Source organism: Phymastichus coffea, unplaced genomic scaffold (genome assembly GCF_024137745.1).
Source record: "Phymastichus coffea isolate CEN01 unplaced genomic scaffold, Cenicafe_Pcof_1.1 PCOF00065, whole genome shotgun sequence".
Lineage (NCBI taxonomy): Eukaryota > Metazoa > Arthropoda > Insecta > Hymenoptera > Eulophidae > Phymastichus > Phymastichus coffea.
The window spans coordinates 525326-545920 of NW_026706876.1; the positions used below are offsets into that span (position 1 = coordinate 525326).

A 20595-nucleotide genomic window follows, 5' to 3' on the forward strand; every position below is an offset into this window, starting at 1 on the left:
GCTTTACTGACTTACTTTTTACTATCTACACTTTATAGAATATATTTTATTTCTCAAACTGAATTGTCTGGCTTGTGTGAAGAATAAATATTGCAATCTATAATAAAATTACAAGAAGTACGCAGAATGTTTATTTAACATGATTCACTTATATAAAACCATTTAAAAACTAAAATTTGAAGACTATGCTGAGTTTGAAATGAGCCTACTCTCACAAACAGTACTCATCATTTGTTTGTCTAAACAAAGTCACACAATCATTGTTACAAGTGGCAAGATCGCTAGTTACAAGCGGCAAGATCGCTAGTTACAAGCATCATGCACGAATTTTCATACCTAGAGGTTGCATTAAAAACAAAAGTCAGCAATGATTGCCAAAAAATTTAATGTTCGTTCAGTAAAGATTGAGCCTTGTCGTAATAATAACACGCACGCACTGATCGAACGATGTGCACACTGCTAGACCTTGTTTGTCTGGACTCCAATCAAGCGAACTAACAGGCTGGGATGATAATGTGCTGTGTTGTAAAAGTTTTAAGTTACCTACTATACCTTCCTCTATGCCTTCTGAGTCTGCAACTTTTCGTTTTTCTGGATAGTGACTGGAAGGATTAAACATTAATTTTATTCGTTGATGCGAGTTTAATTTGATCAAGTAAACTCCATGAATGTTATTTGAACTTACTATTTCCATAAGCATAGAGAACCATTTCCACCGCCGGTAGCGAAAATTTCGCGATTTTGTGGTAGGTGTCGTACGAGCCATACAGTCGACGAGTGTGCCTACAAAAAGTTGAAATAAGTCCATAATTGCTAAAACAACTAGTAAATATTAAATACTATTTCTACAAATTATCTGAAATAAACTTTGATGTAATATGCCTAACTAGACTCGACTTTTGCTATTGAATATTTGCAAGTTTTGTTAAACCCACTTTTTTTCTAGCGATCACTTCAGTCTATTTAGAAACAGTAAAGATCGACCCTCGTATGCCACACTTTCAAAGCTCGATAATTCACGTAAGCAGTCTCACCTTTTCAACGAGATAAGCAAATCCTTTTTTCGGATGCTGTGTTCTCAAGTCAAATAGGTATATCTTCCCTTGTAGTGTCGTACACACGAGTTTATTCATGGCAATGTCACGTCGATCGAACTCGATACCACAAACGCCATGCTTGAGATTACTCTCCCATCTGAGTGCCATAGCTCGTAAGTCGAACATTTTGACATCGCCGTTATCATAACCCGAAACTACAACGCGATCATCGTCATTGTAGGAGTTGCCGAACGCTACTGACCAACAGTCGCGACGTGTTTCGCCTTCCTTCGGCTCCATCACTGCTACTGGCTTATCTTTTTGTCTTGGATCCCATACCTTCAAAATGATAATCATGAAAAATAAGAGAAACATTTACACAAAAGAACTAAATCTAAATACTTGAATAATTTTTCCTTATAAAATTGTCAATAATGACCTTAACACTGCCGTCCCTCGAACCTGTGAGAATTTCAGGAGCACCACATCCAATGGAATCGCCAGCTACGCCGTCGATAGCATTAATAATTTCAGTGTGAGCATTAGCACTGTATATAGGTACTGACGCGTCTTCCAAATCGTACAAGTTAAGTTTACCCTGGAATATCGATCAAACATGAATCTATGACAACACCCACGTAACGGACTAAGTTCACAGAATATAAAATTAAAGTGTAAAATGCTATGAAAGCCAGTGTAAATGTTGCATGAATACGTATTCGAAATAGCGCTATAAACTATAGTTTATGCAACGCAGCAACAAGCCGCTAAATTTAAAAGGCTCTTGCACCAGCGCAGCATGGCAAACACCGGCAAATGAATAAGCGCGCGTGCGCTCAATCTCTCATTAAGCAATAAATAAAAACGCACACCTTGAAATCACCAGCAGCCAGGTGACGTTCTCTCAAACTCGATGCCTTGAAAGTGGCGCATTTAATGGAACACGATCGTTCGATACTTTTCACTAGGTCCAGTTCACCACTTGATACCTCAAAGATTTGTATGACTCCGCTGCCACGAGGTCTTGAGCCTATAACCGCTAATTTGGCACTGCATGGTACCCATTTAGCGTCGAATATTGAGTAGTCTAATGACTTCTCGATGTGGCTGATTATCTGCGGTTTCGCTAATTTCTCCATAACATCAAATCACCAGACGATCGCGTGCGCAACTAATACCAGCTAAAACTATACTCGAGCTCGAGAATATCTCTACTGTTGTATCCTCTCCTCTCATCTGCTGTTGTTACCTCAAGTAAACAAACGACAGCGCCATCTGCTGTTGGTTTACGTGCTCAAGACAGAAGACTCCTTTTTATTTTTGGCGCCTTTCCGGACTATCAAGATCAGCTCTTGAGGTATAAGTAACTAATTTTCTTTAAACTTGATATTCTCTGTATAGTAGTGAATTTCGTTATAAATTTTTAAACTATTCTGATTATCAGGTCAAAAATAATGAACAATCCAAAAATTATTATAAAAATTCTTCGAAAACCAATTTTTTTAAATACTTGTAAAACCATCAAAGTATTTATACTATGAATACTTTGATAATTTTGTAACAAAAATATCTTTCCAATAATTTTTAAAAAGCTACTAACTTTTGTTAGAAGCAAACAGCTTTTATTTCAAAAAGTATATCTTTAATTTTCAAAATTCTTTTTCTTGTTTTTTTTTTTATAAGAATGAACATTAAAATCAATTAAATCGACGTTCAATGCCTCGTTTGACATAGATTAATACTGATAAATGTTTGACAGACTATGAGGTGTACTAACATCGTAAATCTTATTCCATCCTATATTTAAAAAAATGTCAAATCGACTAATCGATACAGGCTTACTATTTTGTGTGAATCATAATCACACGCTTCTCTACGTTCAATCGAACTGAAGACCGGCGCATCATAATTGCAACCGCATTATAAATATTTATTATGATTGTTTATCAAGTGTTTTGTTAGTTCTCATAATTTAATTAATATTTGGATATACTATTGTTTTTATTTTTTCTCGACCTATCAATTATTATTTGTGCACTTTGTATGATACACTATATAGTTATAATCTTTTTATCATTCCTTAGATTTCGTCACATGGACTTTTGTTGTAACAAGTTGCAAAGAAGTGCCACACAACTCGAAATAGATGATAATATTATTGATATTAGCGTTATCAACATCTCGGGAGCTAATCGTAATAACTTGAAACGTGTCTTTCGTGGAAGGAAGTTTAATTTTGAATATTATGCGAGTACTGAGATAAAGTTCTACTAGTCGCTTAGTTTTTTTATTATCACATTGGTTTGTGATTATGGTATAATTTGACTGAATAAAGATTAGTTTTAACATGTGGTAAGAAAATTAAAAATTAAATAAGGTGAGCTTTTAAATTTATACGTGATAAAATTATAGTTACTTTATATTAAATGTATAAATAATTATAAAACTCTTTAAATATAGTATACATTAAATTAATTTTTCAAACTAGAATTGTATGTAGCTTGAAATACTTTCAATTTGAGTCTTATTCTATAAAGTAATTAGGATAAAAATATATTTGATACAAGTTTCTGTTATTTGTCAACCTCACCCTCAGTATCTTGTTCATCTTCATTTTCTCCGTCGTCATTTTCTGTATTTTCATTTTCTTCTTGATTCTTTGTATTTTCATTATCATTTGTTTCATTATTTTTAAGGGCTGTAATTTTAGCTCTAAATTGGTGAACATAACTTAGTAGTCGCTTTTCGCCTGAATGATTTAACTGTGAATTCGTTGAAAAAAAAATGAATTAGTAATTGGCAATGAAATGTGAAAAAGTGAAACATTATAATAAAAATAGTTACCAGTTTATCAACTTCATCTAGAGCTTTTAAAATATCGTTTTTTAAATTTTCACCATCTAACTGTATATCTAACATCTTTAGAGACTTGACCAATATATCCATTTCAATTTCTGTTTCTGGATTCAATATTTCATTCAATAACGTGTAAGCCAATTGATTGTGTATACTATAGTTATTATGAATAGCACAGCAAGTAAGACTGATAATGACTTCACTAACTCTGAGTAAATCAATATCCTGTAAAGAACTCATTTCAGGTGCATTAGCTAGTGTCTTCAGAGTAGGTAAATATGCTTCTTCTAGGATGGTTTGACTCTCAGAAACTTTGCTTATATACAGATTAAAGAAGTTACATAAACACTGAATTAGAAATGGATTTTCTTTTGACAATGGATTGTGCCACAGAATTAACAACTGGGAAATCAATTGATAACTGCTAATTCTCTTATGCAAAATTAATTTGCACAAGCCTTCGGTGGCTACTGCTTGGAGTCTTTGAGACTATAATGTAAATTAATGTAAATTGAGATAAAATTTATAAAACTTAAATAATTTTGCATTTAAATAATTTACCGTATTGTCTAGTAGTGCCATCAAACCTTTGATAACATCATTGCTACCATCAACAGGAGCTATTTTATCATTAACATGAATATCTTCATCAGTATGAGAATACAAACGTACAGATTTACTACGTTTACTACCATTTTGTATATTATCATCATCTTGCGCTATGTCAAAATGGTCAAAACCATATTTTAATAACAAATCAAAAACAATTTCCGTAGCAGCTATCCATACATCTTCGCTTGTAGATTCTGATATGTAGAACATGACTATTATAAGATACTTTTTAGCGAGATCTTTATCGACGTGACAACATAATCCAATACATTTCAAAGCCAAAATGAGTACTTTTTCAGGATTATTGAGCTGTTGCGAAAGTTAAAATTATACAGGAAAATCCTTGTCAGAGAAGTATTTACTTTATAATTATTACTTAACTATTATTACCTTTTATGAATATACTTACATTAACAAAAGGGTGGGCGACACTTTCCATTAAAGTTCTTAAAGTTGGCGATAGAGAATTAATAGCATTGGACTGCATCATATAATACATTATTTGCAAACACTGTATCATTGTTTCAGGATCATTTTTTTCTTCACATTGTGTCTGTGATTCAGCAATTTCAGGTTCATTTGATAAATTTTCTATTTCTGCTTTTAATGCTGTTACTTTTTGAGCTATTTCCTGTGCCTTTACATAATCTTTATGCTGAATAGCTTTATACTCTTCATCTTCTAGCTCCAATAACTGAATTCCAAGCTTTGCTCTCTAGGATAAAATACCTCAAATTTAGCATTTATCTAACAATTGTTAAAAAAATTTCAATCTCATTAGTTATTCAACTTACCTCCATTTTTCTTTCATGCTGTTCATCTTCTGATAAAACATTTTGAGTTGGGATATTTGCTTTCAATGGAAATCTGATTTCATTAATAACTTCTACCAACATATTCACTCTACTATTTGTATCTGGTATAACTTGTTCAAAGTACTTAACAATGCATTCACTTATTTTTTCTGAGCATTTATAATTTTGCAATGTGTCTAAAATTAATTCTTTTAGATTGCTGCGGCCCATTTCATCAGATAAATCATGAAGTTTTACCATTTCAAATAATTGGTGTAGAATGAATTGCTTTGATATCTCTTCGTACTGTTTATTGGAACTTGAATTCATCATAGTAATAAATTCTTTGATGTAGGTACAAAATGGAGATAGTTCTGGTATAATCTGATCAAATTCATCAAACAAATTTTCAGTTTTGAAAAATTCAGCCAAACATTTCCAATACAATACATTTTCACTGCTAAGCTGATCCAAAGGTATGAACTTTGTGTTATCGATAGGCAACTGTTTAATCAATATATCCATTTCTACATTCCTACAAAAAAACATTATACAATGACATTATACAATGACCACCATTATACCATGACAGTGCAATATAAAGAAAATACATTAGATAATATTATTTTGAGAAAAACTTACTTGAACAAACAATTCATTGCCAGAGTAGCTGTTTTGGCTGCATGCTCAGCATCTATAGCCTTAATAAATGCAATGAAATTCTTATCATAATAGCGTAGCCATGATGGTATAAGAATTTCTTTCACACACTTTTTAACAATATCAGATCTATCTTGCAGGCCATTATTGATTAATTGTTCTCTTTGAGATATTGTCAAAGATTTAACTGTAATTTTACTGATAAACATATAAGCCATTTTGCGTACTGCATCATCGACATCTCTGATCCTCTTGATGGCTGCATGGAGTGTTTTCTTATTTTTACCCATCTTTGCTAAGATAACTCTTCTTACTTCAGCACTAGGATCCTTAGCCAAATGAAATAAATAAATGTTGATGACAGGACAATCTTTATTATTTGGCTCTTGCAGACGATGTAAGGCAATTGCTGCTTGTGCTCTAACTTTGGGGGACTTGTCTAGAATTCTATCCATCATACATTGGAGAATTTTATTACAGAGCTCATCATCTATACTAGCATTGTCACCCATTGTATCCAGTATCATATTAAGGAAGTAACAAACTCTAAATCTTACCTGAAAATGTTTATATAATACTCTAAAAATTATTTTGTTAAATGATATTGCTATTATAATTGTTTAATTACTTACTCCAACTTCTTTTGCACCATGATGAGCTAATAGGAATTCAAAGATTTTTTCAAGAAATGGGCACATTTCTTCATATTCTTCTTCATTTTCACTTTGTGGTTGTAAGCAAATAGCAAACTTAGCAGCAAACTGCAATGTATTTTCAACGTTTGGATGTTTCTCAATATAAGTCATTGGCACTCTCAGGTTAGAAATGAATTCATCTACAAATTCATCAAAGTCCATCTAAAATTTAAATAAATAACATAAGACCATGATATTTTGCCATAAATATAAAAGAATCTTACCTTCTCATAGTACTTTCTTAACTTTTTTAGATAATTTTGATGGGAAGTTCTGTTAAATTGCACTGATGTGAATACATCACTAATCTTATTTGATTCTGTTCGGACAGGCATCTTTATGGATTTTTTTTAGATTACAATTTATAGTAAACAGTCAATATCTAGTAACAATTATTTATTTGTTAAATCAACACATTATAACGTCACGACATGTAAAATATACGTTATACACCGTCGCGCGCGTTCCTCTGAGTCTTTAAAATTTGTCAGTAATATCTATATCAAATATTCAAACCGCGTCTTTTATATAGTCCGCACTGTTGCCACTAGTAAAACAACCATTGTAAAGGTAAACATGTTCGTAACTCATACTATTTTATTTATTTCGAAAATAAAATACTGAATATGCCTTTTTTGACTGATATATAGTATTGATACAAGGATAATGTAATATTAATTATTATATTGCTAATATTTTGTTCCTTTTTCATCATTAAAATTTAACTGTCTTTTCAATACAATTTTAATACCACTTCTACCAACATCTGCCGATTAAATATTTCGTAAAAAATAAAATAATGAATTATAAATAAACATCAATTATCTTAATTAATTTTCTGAATGAAATTAAAGTTTTTTTGATCACACATGCATAATTTGAGAATTACTAAAATTAACATCCTGTCAAACTTCTAGTTGTACTTCAATGAAAATAAAAAACATCTGATTTTTGTTTGAAATAACTTGGCCCTCTAGCCGCATCGAGATGAACCATAAGAATTTAAATCCGTAAACGTGCAACGGCTTTGAATCGCGCGAGTCGAGTATAGAGTACTCTCAACTCTGAAAAGTCGTCGTTAGAAAGAAAAGACGCAGACCGGCAGGAAAAAAGCTGCAAGTGAATCGGAGTTTTCGCGAGTGCTTGGGAGAAAATCGCTGCTTTTAGCAATCATAATTTGGCTATTGTTGTCTGTTGAGCACTCTTAATCAGCCAAAATGAACGACACACGCGGCAAGAAAGATAAAAATCAGCACATACAAGTCTTTGTGCGCGTGAGGTACGGAACGTCCGTTATGTTTTGGATGTGTTATGAGATTATGTCGATGTTACTAACTGTGTTAATCGCAATAATTTGTTTTTTTTATTTTACTAAGTTGTACACGCGCTATATACAATGTCATTTTATGTCATGGTAACTTCAACTTTTAATCTATGATTTTTTATTTATTTATTTATTATTGAGTAATTCACTCTAGTTGTTGATTAATAGCTTTTTGCGTGTTTTTAGTAATGTTTTTTTGCATAGGATGTATTGTTACAAACGCGTTAGCATGAATGTGTTGATAATTACTAATAAAATATTTTTATTGTAAAGACCAATCAACAGTGCTGAAAAGTCAAGCAAATCACCAGTAGTTGTTGATGTAGCTTCAAATAAGGAAATTGTTGTTCGTGAAAGACCACAAGACAAACTTACAAAAAAATTTACATTTGATAAAGTTTTTGGGCCAGTTTCCAAGCAGGTAAATCTTCATAAATTATTTTATTCTATAATAATATTATAGAATATTATATTCTATAATAAGATTATCTAAGATACATTAATCCATTAATTTATCTATAATATTGCAGCTTGATGTTTATAATGCAGTTGTGAGCCCTCTTCTAGAAGAAGTTTTGGCTGGCTATAACTGTACTGTGTTTGCTTATGGGCAAACAGGTACAGGAAAGACTTTTACTATGGAAGGAGCTTGCAATGATCCTTCTTTGCATTGGCAGGCGGTTAAGATACTTGCTATGAATTTTATTTCTGTTATAAAATTTGACTTGTTCAAAGGATTTTGTTTTCTTTTTAGGAATCTAATGCTGGAATAATACCAAGAGCATTGAGCCATTTATTTGATGAATTGAGGATATTAGGTGCCCAAGAATATACTGTTAGAGTGAGTTTCTTAGAGTTGTACAATGAAGAACTTTTTGATCTTTTGTCTCCAAATGATGATGCATCAAAGATCAGGTATTCCAGTAATTTAAATATGTATATATCTAATCTACATATCCAACAATATATTAACTACAATTTTATTTTAGAATTTTTGAGGATACAGCTAAAAAAGGTGCAATCATTATCCATGGCTTAGAAGAAGTCACTGTTCATAACAAAGCTGAAGTTTATAAAATACTAGAAAAAGGTTCAGAAAAGCGTCAAACAGCAGCTACTATGATGAATGCACATTCAAGGTATGATTTGCTCCAATAATATATATATATATATATATTCATATATGTATATTCGAAATTGATTGAATTAATTTTTTTTTTACGTATAGTCGATCACATACCGTATTCTCTATCACAGTGCATATAAAAGAAAATACTGTAGATGGTGAGGAACTTCTTAAAACAGGTAAACTCAATCTGGTTGATTTAGCTGGTAGCGAAAATGTCGGAAGATCAGGTGCTGTTGACAGACGAGCTCGGGAAGCTGGTAACATTAATCAGTCCTTGTTAACTCTTGGTAGAGTTATCACGGCTTTAGTAGAGCGAGCGCCTCATATTCCATATCGGTGTGTTTTTGAAATGAAGAGTATTGAATTTTTTATAACTTCATGTTGTAACTTCGGATATTTTTTTATTTGCAGTGAATCAAAATTGACAAGATTACTTCAAGAGTCGCTAGGTGGACGGACTAAAACTTCTATTATAGCAACTATTTCTCCCGCAAACATGAATATTGAAGAAACACTATCCACACTAGATTATGCTCATCGAGCTAAAAATATTACCAACAGGCCAGAAATTAATCAGAAGTTGTCTAAGAAAGCTCTGCTTAAAGAATATACTGAAGAGATAGAGAGACTGCGGCGTGATTTGGCTGCGACAAGAGAGCGTAATGGAGTTTACTTAGCTCAAGAAAATTACGCTGAAATGCAATCAACCATTGAAGTACAATCTAAAGAAATAGAAGAAAAAATAAATCACATTAAAACAGTGGAAGAGATGCGGGATAAGGCAGAAGTAAGATGTTTTATTGTGTGTGTGGGGGGGGGGGAGTGGATGTGTGGGTGTGGGTGTGTGTATTATATGATAATTAAATTTTGATCACATGCTATGTCATTTTTAAATCATGTGTAACCAAAACCTATTGTTATTTTTTGTAGAAAGACTTTATGGATCTTCAAATGGAATGTGAAGCAACAAAAATTGCTCTGCAGCAAACAAAGGAAACATTAGAATCCACTAAAAATGATTTGATAACAACAAAGAATATTTTAACTGAAACAGTTTTTGATAGGGATCTACAGAAACATTTAGTGGAAAAACATACAACCACAGAAAAAGTTCTTTTGAATCAGGCTCAAACTCTTCTAACTGTTGCAGAAACAGCCACAACAGATACTCATAAGTTACACGATAAAATTAGTCGTAAACAGTACGTTTTATTCAAAACTTTTTCAAAACTTACATCATTTAACATTTTGAGGTGGATTTAATTCCTATTCAACAATATTTATCGCTTTTAGAAAAGTGGAAGATGAGAATGAGACTCTTGGTCATCTGTTTAGACACGAAATGTTGAAAACATTCCAACATATGGTCGAGGATGTGAAGAATCATACGAATGAATTGTCTAATTTTTTTAATTCTTTCAAAGATCAAATGAACAGTGTTGCGGCATATCAGTGTCAAGAAATTGAGAAATCAATTGAACTTATTTCTCACGATCTTGTACAAAAAGAAATTGCAGTATCAGACAAGTTAGTAAAATGTGCTAAAAGCAACGTAAGTAATTTATCATAAAAATATTACGAATATACTATTTTTCCACGAATATTTATAAAACAAATAATAATTTTGCAGTATGATAAATATCACGCATGGATGCTTTCGCACGTAGAAGAAGCAACCAAAATGACACAAAATGAACGCGCAGTACTTGAAAGCATTTTGGCAAAAATAGCTCCTAAAATTCGTGAACTAGTTGAAAACGAAATATCGGAAAACTTAAAAGCATTACACAAAGAAACTTCATTAAAATTAATTGATCTTACTAATATGACCAATAAGTCCATGAATGAATTGTATAATAGTTTATTAGCTGATAGGGATAACTTGACGAAACAAATTGAGGAAATCAAGAAAACTGTCCAAATTGCGCTTGAAAAACAGAATAAAATAACCCAAAACGAGCAATCATTTTCTAAGGTTAGTACGTTTCAGGAAGTTCAGAAACTTCTGGAATTATATTTTTCTAAACAAAATTTTACTTCCAGGTGTTTGCTGACTTGAAATTACAATTTGAAAATACTTGGAAACAATATAAAGATTTTACAGCGGAAAGTCAGCAGAGTCGCTCTATCACTTGTAGCAAATTAAATGAACTGGACGTTATAAGTAATGGTATTAATGAAAGAAATATTATCAGTTTTGACAATAATGTTAAACAAGAAAAGAAAATTGAAAAACAAATTGAAAACCACGTTGAAATCATCAAACAAGATATTTCATCAGCGTTGGAAAAGGTTTGTAATAAAATTTAATTTGCATATCTATAGAACATATTATTTGTAATTAATCAATATCGAAAATTATATTGATTTTATTAATTATATGAAATTATATTGATTTTAGAACTGGAATATTGCTGATAATGCAGTTACTAAGAGCACGGATGTGATAAATCAATTAGGATCCGATTTGAATGAGCGCCGTTGTGCTCTTGTGTGTTATCATAATTTGATTGAAACTAGTGCCACGTATCTAGAGCAACAAACAGAACAAGAAAAAGAAACAATACTGTCTGCGGCTCAAGTAAGTGTGAAGTTGAATGATTGTATATTTTCCAATCACTGTTTTTAAAAATTTATGCTTTTTAGGATTATCATAGAATGATAAATGAGACAAATACAGCTCACATGCATTTTATGGAAGAACAAAAGATTTACAATCAAAAAAATTACAGTGATATGAATAACAAACTAGAGAATAAAACTACAGAATCAATGGATTGGAAAAAGAAAATGACGTCACAAGTAAATGGTACTCATGAAAAAATTGAAAGGTTCATTTTGGAAGAATTACGGCGTGATGTTGCAACAGGTTGATAATAGATTTTTATTTTGGCACTATAATAAATTTATACGTATTTATGGGGACTTCTGTGTTTTTAGGAACAACACCTGCCAGAAGAGAATTCAATTATCCTCGTCGCCTTATTGCCACGTCTCCGCATGAACGTATAATTAAAAGATTTCGTGAGACTCAGCAACTAGTTGAATCTTCAGAAGATGAAGTGCGTATTTAAAATATTAACAAAGTGTTCGTGGCTACACAATTTATGTATCTAAAATAACAAAACATTTTTTACTTCAGGATAATAGTACTATTATTGACATATTGTCTCCCAACTCGGATAGTCGAAATAGTGGTAATTTATCATCTCCGATGCCGACGAGGATAAAGCGTATAACATCCACACCAAACAGTGTATCAAAATTACGTGTTCCCGTAATTAATTATAATAATTATAGTCTGATCAAATCCGCTTCAACTTCAGATATCCCTGTTGCTACAAAAGTTCCTCTTGATTCAACAACCATGTCTGAATCAGAGGTCATGAAGGTAATTATAATTTTTTGCAAAATTAGATATGATGATAAAAAATTACAAGATTGATGATGCATACTATTTTAGGAGCAGGATAATAAGGAAAATGGAATAGATGCGTTTCTAAAACCCGATAAGGTAAAACCTAAACGATTGTCAAAGACTAAAAGTAGTAACAAAAAAGTTCTTGGTTCTGTCAATTGAAAGGTTATAACATTTTGAGAATCTACGTTCTCTAATGCCCTTTGCAGTCATGACTATCTGATTTTTTATATGTACAGTTTTATAAAATGAGTAGATTACCTTTTTTTTTATAAATTTATAAGCATTTAAGAATGTCACAAAACATACATGGTAAATATGTTGTTAAGACATATTATTATAGGTTTTACGATTAGATTTTCAGGTGAAGAGCTTAATTTCAAATGTATTACTTGGACATTGTTGACAAACGTGAAAGAATAGAATTTTTCTCGTGTTTATTAAGAATTATATGCAAGTTCATTTAAATAGAATGTTTGGAATCGTTTTAAAGTTTTTTTCTATATTGAAGAAATGTATATATATGTATGCATCGGAGATTTTACTTCAATTAAAGTGTCGTGTTTTATTCTGTAGCATGAATATTATTGTTCTCTAATTTTTATTAAATGAAATATTATACTATGAATAATACCGAATATTATATGCACTCTTGTAAGTGTTTCTAAGGACATCATGTATAATAAAATAAAATTTTGTAGTAAAAATTTTAAGCTTACTTTTATTAAAGAATTAATATGAAACATAATTTCTTATTCTAATAAAGTAACTATTTCAATAAATAATGTAATCAACGAATATATTTCATTTTTTTCTCCAAATATTACTTATAAAATTTAAGTACAATACATACGTTCGTAATATATATTATAAAATTAGTATTATTTGTACAGTAGTGACATAATCATTCAGTGTTTCATCAAATTCTTAATTCTTACGGAAAAATACTATTGAATGTAGTTAACTAACTCTATAAATATTAAATTACTTATATTAGGCATTTTAACGTTTGTATAAATGTATAGAAATCAATTTCTATATTGATAATAATGCATTCATTTACAAAGCATAAAATATAGCGTATAGAAATATCTTCAATTACAATTTAAACAATTAAAATAATATCGTGTACATAGTAAAATTCTTATGGTAATATTTACAAGATATGTTATGAATGGTCAGTAACTATCTCAATATAAATGCAACTCTACGAAAAAAAAATCGTAAAAATATCTGATTTTTTTACAACATTGAAAAACGGTATTTAAATAAATAATTTTACTTGTCGTCTACGTATGCTAAATTTACGCAAATAATCTGAATAATCATTGGCCTAAATGATTACAATTTATACAAGGTCCAATAATGACGAACTTTGCAAAAAAAAGTTCAGTAAAGATTTCCAATTGTTGACGCATCTTAACAATTTTTTTATACCCTTAATCGTATTTATTGAAATCATGATATCCGGGATGTATTGACCTTAAATTAAGATAAACAGAGTATAATGTACACCGAGATATCACAGTACAATATATGTCAAATGAATTTTTTTCCCAAACTACTGTAAATTTTCATCGTCAAGATGCAACAACTAAAAACAAGAACAAAAGGCCGGTGTAAAGTACGTTACAGATTGTTGACTGAAATAATCTGGTTAATCCAGCCGATAAAAGCTGAAACTTTTACGTAGACACCTGGGACGTCGACTCGTCCACAGCCAAAGCCCCACGACACTAAGCCGGCAAGTTCGTAGAACCCATCGTCTTGACATACCAATGGGCCCCCTCCGTCTCCCTGTTGACGATATTGATTATATGTAAATGGCTTTGTTTTAGCGTCAATATAAAGAAAGAAAGCTTGTTTTTCTTATCAACGTATCACGATTTGCTTCAAAATATTATTATCATTTTTTCCACAAAAAACAAGCAAAAGTAAGTTACGTGTAAACGGGAAATGTATTGTTTTGTTTACCTGGCAGGCGTCGTTGCCTTGTTCGCCGCCGGCGCAAAAGCTGCTCGCCGGTAAAATGAAAATCTTCTCTGTGACAGCATTGACTTTCCTTATGCATTCGGCATCGCTCACTATTGGGATCTCTGCCTCACGTACTCTGAGCGGAATCGGGCCAGCTGCTCAACCATGCAGACAAAATCAAACAGGACGACATCAATTTTATATCAAAGCCACTGCACATTCGAACGTTCAATTATTTTGTCTCTGTAAAAATGTTGCGTCGGAAAAAAACTCACCCTCGCCCATGTAGCCGTAACCAGTGACAGTGCACCTCTTGCCAGCCGTGTGACTGACACCTCTGGCGGGCAAGCAAACAAGACACACACCGTCTTTGAGCTCAGCCTGACCTTGTAGTTTGAGTAGTGCGATGTCGTTGTCGAGCGTTTGACTATTGTGATTGTGATGAATGTAGGTGGTGGCAACTTTAAGGGTTTGCGCGCCGGGACTGCCGTACTTACGCGTCAGGTCGACATCACCGACCCTGACGTAAATCGCGTCTCCCGATCGCACGATACTGTTGAAAAGGGAAGAGACATGCTTGAAAACGTTCAGGCTCTTCCGAATTGTCTTGTCTCGGCGGGGAAAAGGAAACTCACTTGGTAACGCAATGCGCAGCGGTGAGCACCCACTGTGTACCGATTAGTGCACCGCCGCACAAATACTGATTAAGAGAGTTGATGAGGGCTACTTGCCAGCACCATTCGTTCGCGTCGGCGTCTTCCCCGCCAACGACTCTTGCGGCTCGGTCGACAGTTCGAGCTTGAATTGGCGCGCGCGAAGTGCCTTTGACGCCACATACGTACTTGCTGTACACTGGACTCTTCATCGTCGTTGTCGTCGTCGTTATCGCTGTTGTCTCGACTGTGTTATTTCCAACATACAAGCCTACGTTTAGCGCCAACGGCATCGCGCCTCGAGAAGCTGCAGTGAGATTCAGATTTACTTACAGAGGAGAGAGGTAGTCGGTGGTGAGAAGGATGGATGGGGCGTGACCGCGAACACACTGTCGTTCCTGTTACTTAGCGACGATTCGCTGGTGTGATTGTTCTGCAGTCCCTGGAATTCGCGAATCACCGACTTGGCCGCGCAACACTGGTGGCCGGGTTTCTTGCATTTGAAGATACTCGTCAATTCGGCGTTGTCTGTCGAAAAACAAGAGCACGCAGGTAAGTCGTATTTCGATGCAAGAGCAACGCGACTGCAGCAATCAAACTGATGGAAACTCACTGAAGCAAGTGAAGGAGAGGTACGAAACGATGCACGATCCTCGGCATTCCGGCCTAGGATCCGGTGACGACGGCACAGTCGTGGTAGTTGGTCTGGGAGACGTTGGTCTCGGTTTCGGTCTTCTCGTCTGAAAACCCGTCGACACGGTTAACGCACCAGCACAGTTAACAAAAGTCACGAAGTCACGTCGCTTGATCTTCCACTGCTTACCGGAGGATTCTTGGTGTTATCGCAGCAAAACTGGCCGGTCGAGCAGGTGGACGTCCTGTAGATGACGGCATTGGGTTTCTCGCAGAAAGCCAGCATGATGTTCATGAGACAGAAACCCGGGCAAGCTGGCAATTTCTGCGCGGGAGCTCTGGTAGTGGTTGGCCGTTGAGTCGTGGTAGACGGGTCTTGCTTGGAAGTCGTGATGCAGCAGTGATTGTCGCCGCAATCGGCCTCGGAGTCGATGCTCTCGCAGAGTAGCGCAAACAGAGTGTTAACGCACTCGCCTTTGCAGGGTTTACTTGGCGCGGCGAGCGCTGGTTTCGGCCTTGTCGTCATTGTCGTTGTCGCCGTGGCTGCTACCGTCGGCGCCGCTGCCGTCGTCGCCGTCGTCGTCGTCGCCGCCGCCGTCGCGATTGCCGCTGCTGGTGGACTCCGCGTGACGGCCATCGGCGACAAAGTGGTCGTTGAGTGTGCAACACTCGCTCCCTCGACACGAGTCAAGTTGGATTTTGTACGATCGATCACTAGCAGTTCTGGGGGCGGTGAGTCCTTGAAAAGGTCGCGCGTCACGCAGCACTTGTGGCCCGACTTGCAGAGCGAAGTGACGTTGTATACCGCCTCGCAGTAAGCTGCGATTCGCTCGGCCATGCAGATGCCTGGGCAATCTTTGGCTGCAATCGTCGAACGATTGTCCGTTAGTCGTTTGAAACGAAGCTTTGCCTCGCTTTCGCGAGCTTTCACGAGCTATCGCGCAATTACGAGCGAAGATACTTACGGGCCGCCTTGCTAGCCTCGTCCTTGTTCTTCTCTTCCTGAAATGGCACAAAGATTACGTTAATGGCGAGCGCACTGGTGCATATTCGGGTATTCAGTTTGTCGCGGGGCACGCCAACTATAACGCTTTATCTGGATCACGCGGCAAACCAAACTAGTATTTCCGGTTCGGTTGAAGCAGCTGTGAAATGACAGAAACGAAAGCGCGCATAATTGACAAGCAATTTTGGCTTGTTCTGCATTTGGAGCGCGCAATCCAGACGGATGAGGATCGATTTTGATAATACGAGCGTAGTCCATACGCACCGTGGAGCTCTTCGTGCTGGTGGCGGTGCTCGTTGTGGTACGCTGAGTCGTACTCGTCGTCGTGGTTCTCTGAGTGGTACTCGCGACGGCGGTTACGATGCTCGTTAGGACGGTGCTCGCCTGCGTTGTCCGCTCGGGTTTTTTGGGCCGACTACTCGTGCTGGGCGACTCGCTCTCATAGTCGGTGATCTCGTTGGACGACGTGGCCGTCGAGTTGGAGCTCGATTCCACGCAGCAGCGCATACTCGACTGCGGACATTGCACGTCCTCCAGCACCTCGCCGCACATGAACGTCGTGATCGCGTGGACGCATATGCCCGGACAGTTTTCCACGTTGGCTGTGCTCGTTATCGAGTCCAGCAAACCTGCAACAGCGTCCTCTTTATGCTTTACCTCCATCGATGTTCTTGTCGTTTCTCGGCAGAACGACCTTGGCGCGGACGCGCCGAGAGCCCGCGATCGATCTGCATTCCGTTTCGATAAAAATCGCACTTACAAAGAGGAAACGCTTGCGAACCTACATTTCACGAGACTCCTCTTGAACGAGAGAAAAGACGCGATGTGTAGAAAAAGAGCCGCGACTCGCCGAAGAGAAGACCTTGAGGAGAGAACAGTTAGATTACCGTTGGGACTTTGATGATCTTGCGGCGTCGGTGACGATACCCTAATGAGCATCAAATATACCGATTATACCGATGTACCGTACGAGATCGACCGAGCAATATAATTTGACGAATGATTCTCGATCAATCGGCAGGATAATGGACGTATATCGGATGAAACATTGTGTAAGAGGCTGCTAACTGTATACACCTGGCGCTTGCGTTTACGCCGAATTCCTGCATACGTAATACATCGAAACGGGATTATACGTACACACATGTCTGAACTTGATCGTGTCACACGTTTGAGCGGTTGCGTTAACGAAAGGTTGAATAACCGGTGAACGCCCCGTCGCATTTCTCCGTGGAAATTCGTACGACTGTGCCTGCTTTTCTTATTTTGTTCTTTTTTCTTTTATTTTTTTTTTATTTTTTAGGGGACTTGTTTACTTTGACCGAGATCCGGGAACGGCCATTATACTCGGCCTATTTATTTTTCCTTTCGTAGAAATTTCAACCGGAGAACGATAATTTTTTAGTACGATGAAAAGGAAAAAATGTTTCTTTTACAGTTACGTCATGCAATACAAAGTGCCGTGTAAATTTATCGGACCTTCCGAGCCCGATATTCATATGAATATCCGACTTAGTTTCGAGGTGCGCTAACCCCCGTTAGATTCATAAGAGTGAGAGAGAGAGAGAAGAGAAAGAATATCACTAAATACAACATAAACAGAGTGACTTATTAGCGTTCACGGCCTCTCCCTTCTCTTATCATTTCAATTATAGATGTACCGTTGCCTCGCGCTCCTTTCGATGTAAAAGACTTTGGCTGCGGATTTAGTCATGGGACGATGAAAAAATGTTCGTTTGAGAAGAACAGAGCATCAACGACGAATCGAAGACGTTTCTCTCGGTAGGCGAGGCGGTACCTCCATTTGAATTTCATCACTACTCATTTGGCTGAACGAGCGAGTACAAAGCAGAAGGAAGAGGCGTAGCCGCGGCGATGCAATCAGGGAAGTGCGACAATTGGCAAGTAACGGATGGCGCGAAGCAACGAAAGTTAGGCGAATGAGCGGTGCGCATAGAGCGGAAAGGAATGGCGCCGAGGCACGTAACATGGCTCGGTTTCACTGGCGCGCGAGCGAGTGCGCTCGTGTATAACGGCCCCAAACAATATAACGGTTGTTAACGAGTGCGCCTCAATGTGCCACACACGCGCACACGTGTCGCACTCCAGTTGGCGCGCGGAGAGCGCTCGCTGCGTTTCTGCGCGCGGCTGCAGACTCGGGGGATCCGTCTGCTGTTGGCCGTGCGTTCGCGTGAACGCAGCAGCGCCAAGTGAAATCGGTGACCGCGAGCGCACGTGTCGCTCTCCGCCGCGGCCGGAGCGTCGTTTCAGCTAACTGTTCCCCCATGGCGTCGATCGGCAGCTCCGCTTCAAAACTCGACGGGCGCCGCCGATTGTCGGGCCCGCTTAACCTAATTATAGCTGCGCGGCCGCGCGGCTACGTGACGCGAATCGGAAGAAAAGAAGCTCGCGCGCGACAGTTATTTTTCGCGAAGGCACCACTGGCAAAAGTGAAAGCAGAACGGTCAGCTTTGGGCGAAGATTCGCGGGTGCCGCGGAAGGAAAAGCACACGACTAGATCGCGCGCGTCGATATGTACCGTTTCGGTCGCGGCTCGCCGGTGAAAAATCCGCGATGCAGCCGCCGGCCTTCTTCTGCACGTCGGTGCAGAGCGGCGGTGTATGTGCGTTGCGATTAAGTGGGCCGCGACTACATTCCAACAGCCGCGCGCATCCTTACAGTAACAGCATTCGAACTGCGCCGTGCAACGCTCGCCATCTCTATTTCTCGCTTCTCTCCGCGCCCATCTATCTTTCTTCCTTGCTTTGGCGCTCCTTCTCACGCTCCGTTTGCGCGCTTGCAAGCTCTAGCATGTCGCGCTCGAATACGCATTTTCGATACTGGTGCTAATTGATCGCTGACTCGTTTAAACCCATACTTTTCTGCCACGCACCGGCGAACCATTAATCAGACGCTGCGCCCCAGCAAACCATCAGATGTGACAATTTCAAATGCGCGAATCATAGCCTTCAGCACACGAGCAAAAGAAATAAAAGCTTGGGCGATTTCATTGAACTACATTCATTGAGACGATGCTAGAAAACGCTGGCAAAAACAGCGATGCTTGTTGTGCCATTCCTCGCGCGAAGATAAGCTACTCAACCAGTCGGATAGTTTTCTCTTTGGAAAAAAACTGGAGAGCCAGTTCCAAGCAAGCATGCAAATTCGTACATGTAGTTTTGCGAGAAACCTTCTGGAAAGCGTTTTTTCCCTTGATGTTCAAAACCAGGAAAGATTGCACAAGGGAAGCAGGTAAAAATTGTGCTGTAACTGCGTTAATTAAGCGACTTAACGAGTGCTAATTAAAAAAAGTTTCACTCGCAAGTCGATTACAACCGGCACAAACGATAGTTTCAATAAAGTGTAGAACTACAGCGGAGATCAAGGGTGAGAGTATAAACGCAAAGCAAAGTATTGAAGAAAGAGCAAAAATATCACTATTTGAGTGCAATATATATATATATATATATATATATATAGAGAGAGAGAGAGAGAGAGAGAGAGAGAGAGAGAGAGAGAGAGAGAGAGAGAGAGAGAGAGAGAGAGAGAAGGCAAAAGGCAAAAGGAGATCAGCAGAACACTCTCGACTGCGTGTCTTCCGCATCCCCAGCATCCGTATAGTCGACGGAAGTTTCAGCTACGGACTGACCCCGTTCGCTCGCGAGACCTCCTTAGTTGGGAAGAAGCTTGGATACCTGATAGAAAGCTGCCGGCAAGTGAGTCGTCGTCCGTCTGACCGAGGGTTGAACCTGCAAATACCACCAGAAATAGTAACGCCACTGACCCTCTCATCTTGCTCTTCGG

General features: G+C 37.2%; 4 protein-coding genes across 6 annotated transcripts; 1 reads left to right on the forward strand and 3 right to left on the reverse strand.

The window, feature by feature from the left end:
* Window positions 1-90: 90 nt before the first annotated feature.
* Window positions 91-2251, reverse strand: LOC131667424 (dynein axonemal assembly factor 10). The gene is made up of 5 exons (XM_058940822.1): window positions 1910-2251; window positions 1477-1635; window positions 1035-1376; window positions 686-783; window positions 91-602 (listed from the first exon to the last, which is right to left on the reverse strand). The coding sequence occupies exons 1-5, from the start codon at window positions 2174-2176 to the stop codon at window positions 395-397; spliced, it is 1074 nt and encodes a 357-aa protein (XP_058796805.1). The 5' UTR covers window positions 2177-2251; the 3' UTR covers window positions 91-394.
* A 713-nt stretch (window positions 2252-2964) lies between these two features.
* LOC131667362 (condensin complex subunit 3) lies at window positions 2965-7130 on the reverse strand. The gene is made up of 8 exons (XM_058940729.1): window positions 6879-7130; window positions 6592-6816; window positions 5942-6516; window positions 5300-5834; window positions 4915-5220; window positions 4455-4814; window positions 3882-4382; window positions 2965-3799 (listed from the first exon to the last, which is right to left on the reverse strand). The coding sequence occupies exons 1-8, from the start codon at window positions 6987-6989 to the stop codon at window positions 3611-3613; spliced, it is 2802 nt and encodes a 933-aa protein (XP_058796712.1). The 5' UTR covers window positions 6990-7130; the 3' UTR covers window positions 2965-3610.
* A 578-nt stretch (window positions 7131-7708) lies between these two features.
* LOC131667422 (kinesin-like protein Klp61F) lies at window positions 7709-13188 on the forward strand. Of its 2 annotated transcripts, XM_058940819.1 has the most exons (17): window positions 7709-7933; window positions 8252-8399; window positions 8509-8658; window positions 8733-8893; window positions 8968-9117; window positions 9207-9443; window positions 9519-9894; window positions 10038-10309; window positions 10401-10659; window positions 10738-11082; window positions 11151-11399; window positions 11509-11688; window positions 11754-11976; window positions 12048-12169; window positions 12250-12498; window positions 12571-12621; window positions 12882-13188. In XM_058940819.1, exons 1-17 carry the CDS (start codon window positions 7872-7874, stop codon window positions 12891-12893), a joined length of 3246 nt encoding a protein of 1081 aa, XP_058796802.1. In that variant the 5' UTR covers window positions 7709-7871; the 3' UTR covers window positions 12894-13188. The 2 variants fall into 2 exon arrangements, with proteins under 2 accessions (XP_058796802.1, XP_058796801.1); XM_058940818.1 differs by having other exon boundaries at window positions 12571-13188.
* A 531-nt stretch (window positions 13189-13719) lies between these two features.
* Window positions 13720-20526, reverse strand: LOC131667423 (protein masquerade). 2 transcript variants are annotated; one of them, XM_058940820.1, is made up of 11 exons: window positions 17740-17764; window positions 17552-17653; window positions 17056-17420; window positions 16751-16787; window positions 15976-16646; window positions 15766-15892; window positions 15486-15680; window positions 15135-15399; window positions 14775-15052; window positions 14500-14654; window positions 13720-14322 (listed from the first exon to the last, which is right to left on the reverse strand). In XM_058940820.1, the coding sequence occupies exons 3-11, from the start codon at window positions 17341-17343 to the stop codon at window positions 14155-14157; spliced, it is 2184 nt and encodes a 727-aa protein (XP_058796803.1). In that variant the 5' UTR covers window positions 17344-17420; window positions 17552-17653; window positions 17740-17764; the 3' UTR covers window positions 13720-14154. The 2 variants fall into 2 exon arrangements, with proteins under 2 accessions (XP_058796803.1, XP_058796804.1); XM_058940821.1 differs by lacking the exons at window positions 17552-17653; window positions 17740-17764 and adding an exon at window positions 20487-20526.
* Between the last annotated feature and the right edge of the window lie 69 nt (window positions 20527-20595).

Bases quoted from the DNA above. Each gene is read 5' to 3' on its own strand.
- LOC131667423 (XM_058940821.1), bottom strand. From the start codon at position 17,343: ATGTGCGGCGAGGTGCTGGAGGACGTGCAATGTCCGCAGTCGAGTATG. The intron at 16,647-16,750 runs GTAAGTATCTTC...CGACGATTGCAG, and splicing joins CGAGGCTAGCAAGGCGGCCC to CCAAAGATTGCCCAGGCATC. The intron at 15,681-15,765 runs GTGAGTTTCCAT...GTTTTTCGACAG, and splicing joins CCTCTCCTTCACTTGCTTCA to ACAACGCCGAATTGACGAGT.
- LOC131667424 (XM_058940822.1), bottom strand. From the start codon at position 2,176: ATGGAGAAATTAGCGAAACCGCAGATAATCAGCCACATCGAGAAGTCA. The intron at 784-1,034 runs GTGAGACTGCTT...AACTTTTTGTAG, and splicing joins TTGCTTATCTCGTTGAAAAG to GCACACTCGTCGACTGTATG. The intron at 603-685 runs GTAAGTTCAAAT...TAATCCTTCCAG, and splicing joins TCTCTATGCTTATGGAAATA to TCACTATCCAGAAAAACGAA.
- LOC131667422 (XM_058940818.1), top strand. From the start codon at position 7,872: ATGAACGACACACGCGGCAAGAAAGATAAAAATCAGCACATACAAGTC. The intron at 8,400-8,508 runs GTAAATCTTCAT...ATAATATTGCAG, and splicing joins TTGGGCCAGTTTCCAAGCAG to CTTGATGTTTATAATGCAGT. The intron at 8,659-8,732 runs GTTAAGATACTT...TTTTCTTTTTAG, and splicing joins CTTCTTTGCATTGGCAGGCG to GAATCTAATGCTGGAATAAT.
- LOC131667362 (XM_058940729.1), bottom strand. From the start codon at position 6,989: ATGCCTGTCCGAACAGAATCAAATAAGATTAGTGATGTATTCACATCA. The intron at 6,517-6,591 runs GTAAGTAATTAA...AAACATTTTCAG, and splicing joins ATGGTGCAAAAGAAGTTGGA to GTAAGATTTAGAGTTTGTTA. The intron at 5,221-5,299 runs GTAAGTTGAATA...ATTTTATCCTAG, and splicing joins AGCATGAAAGAAAAATGGAG to AGAGCAAAGCTTGGAATTCA.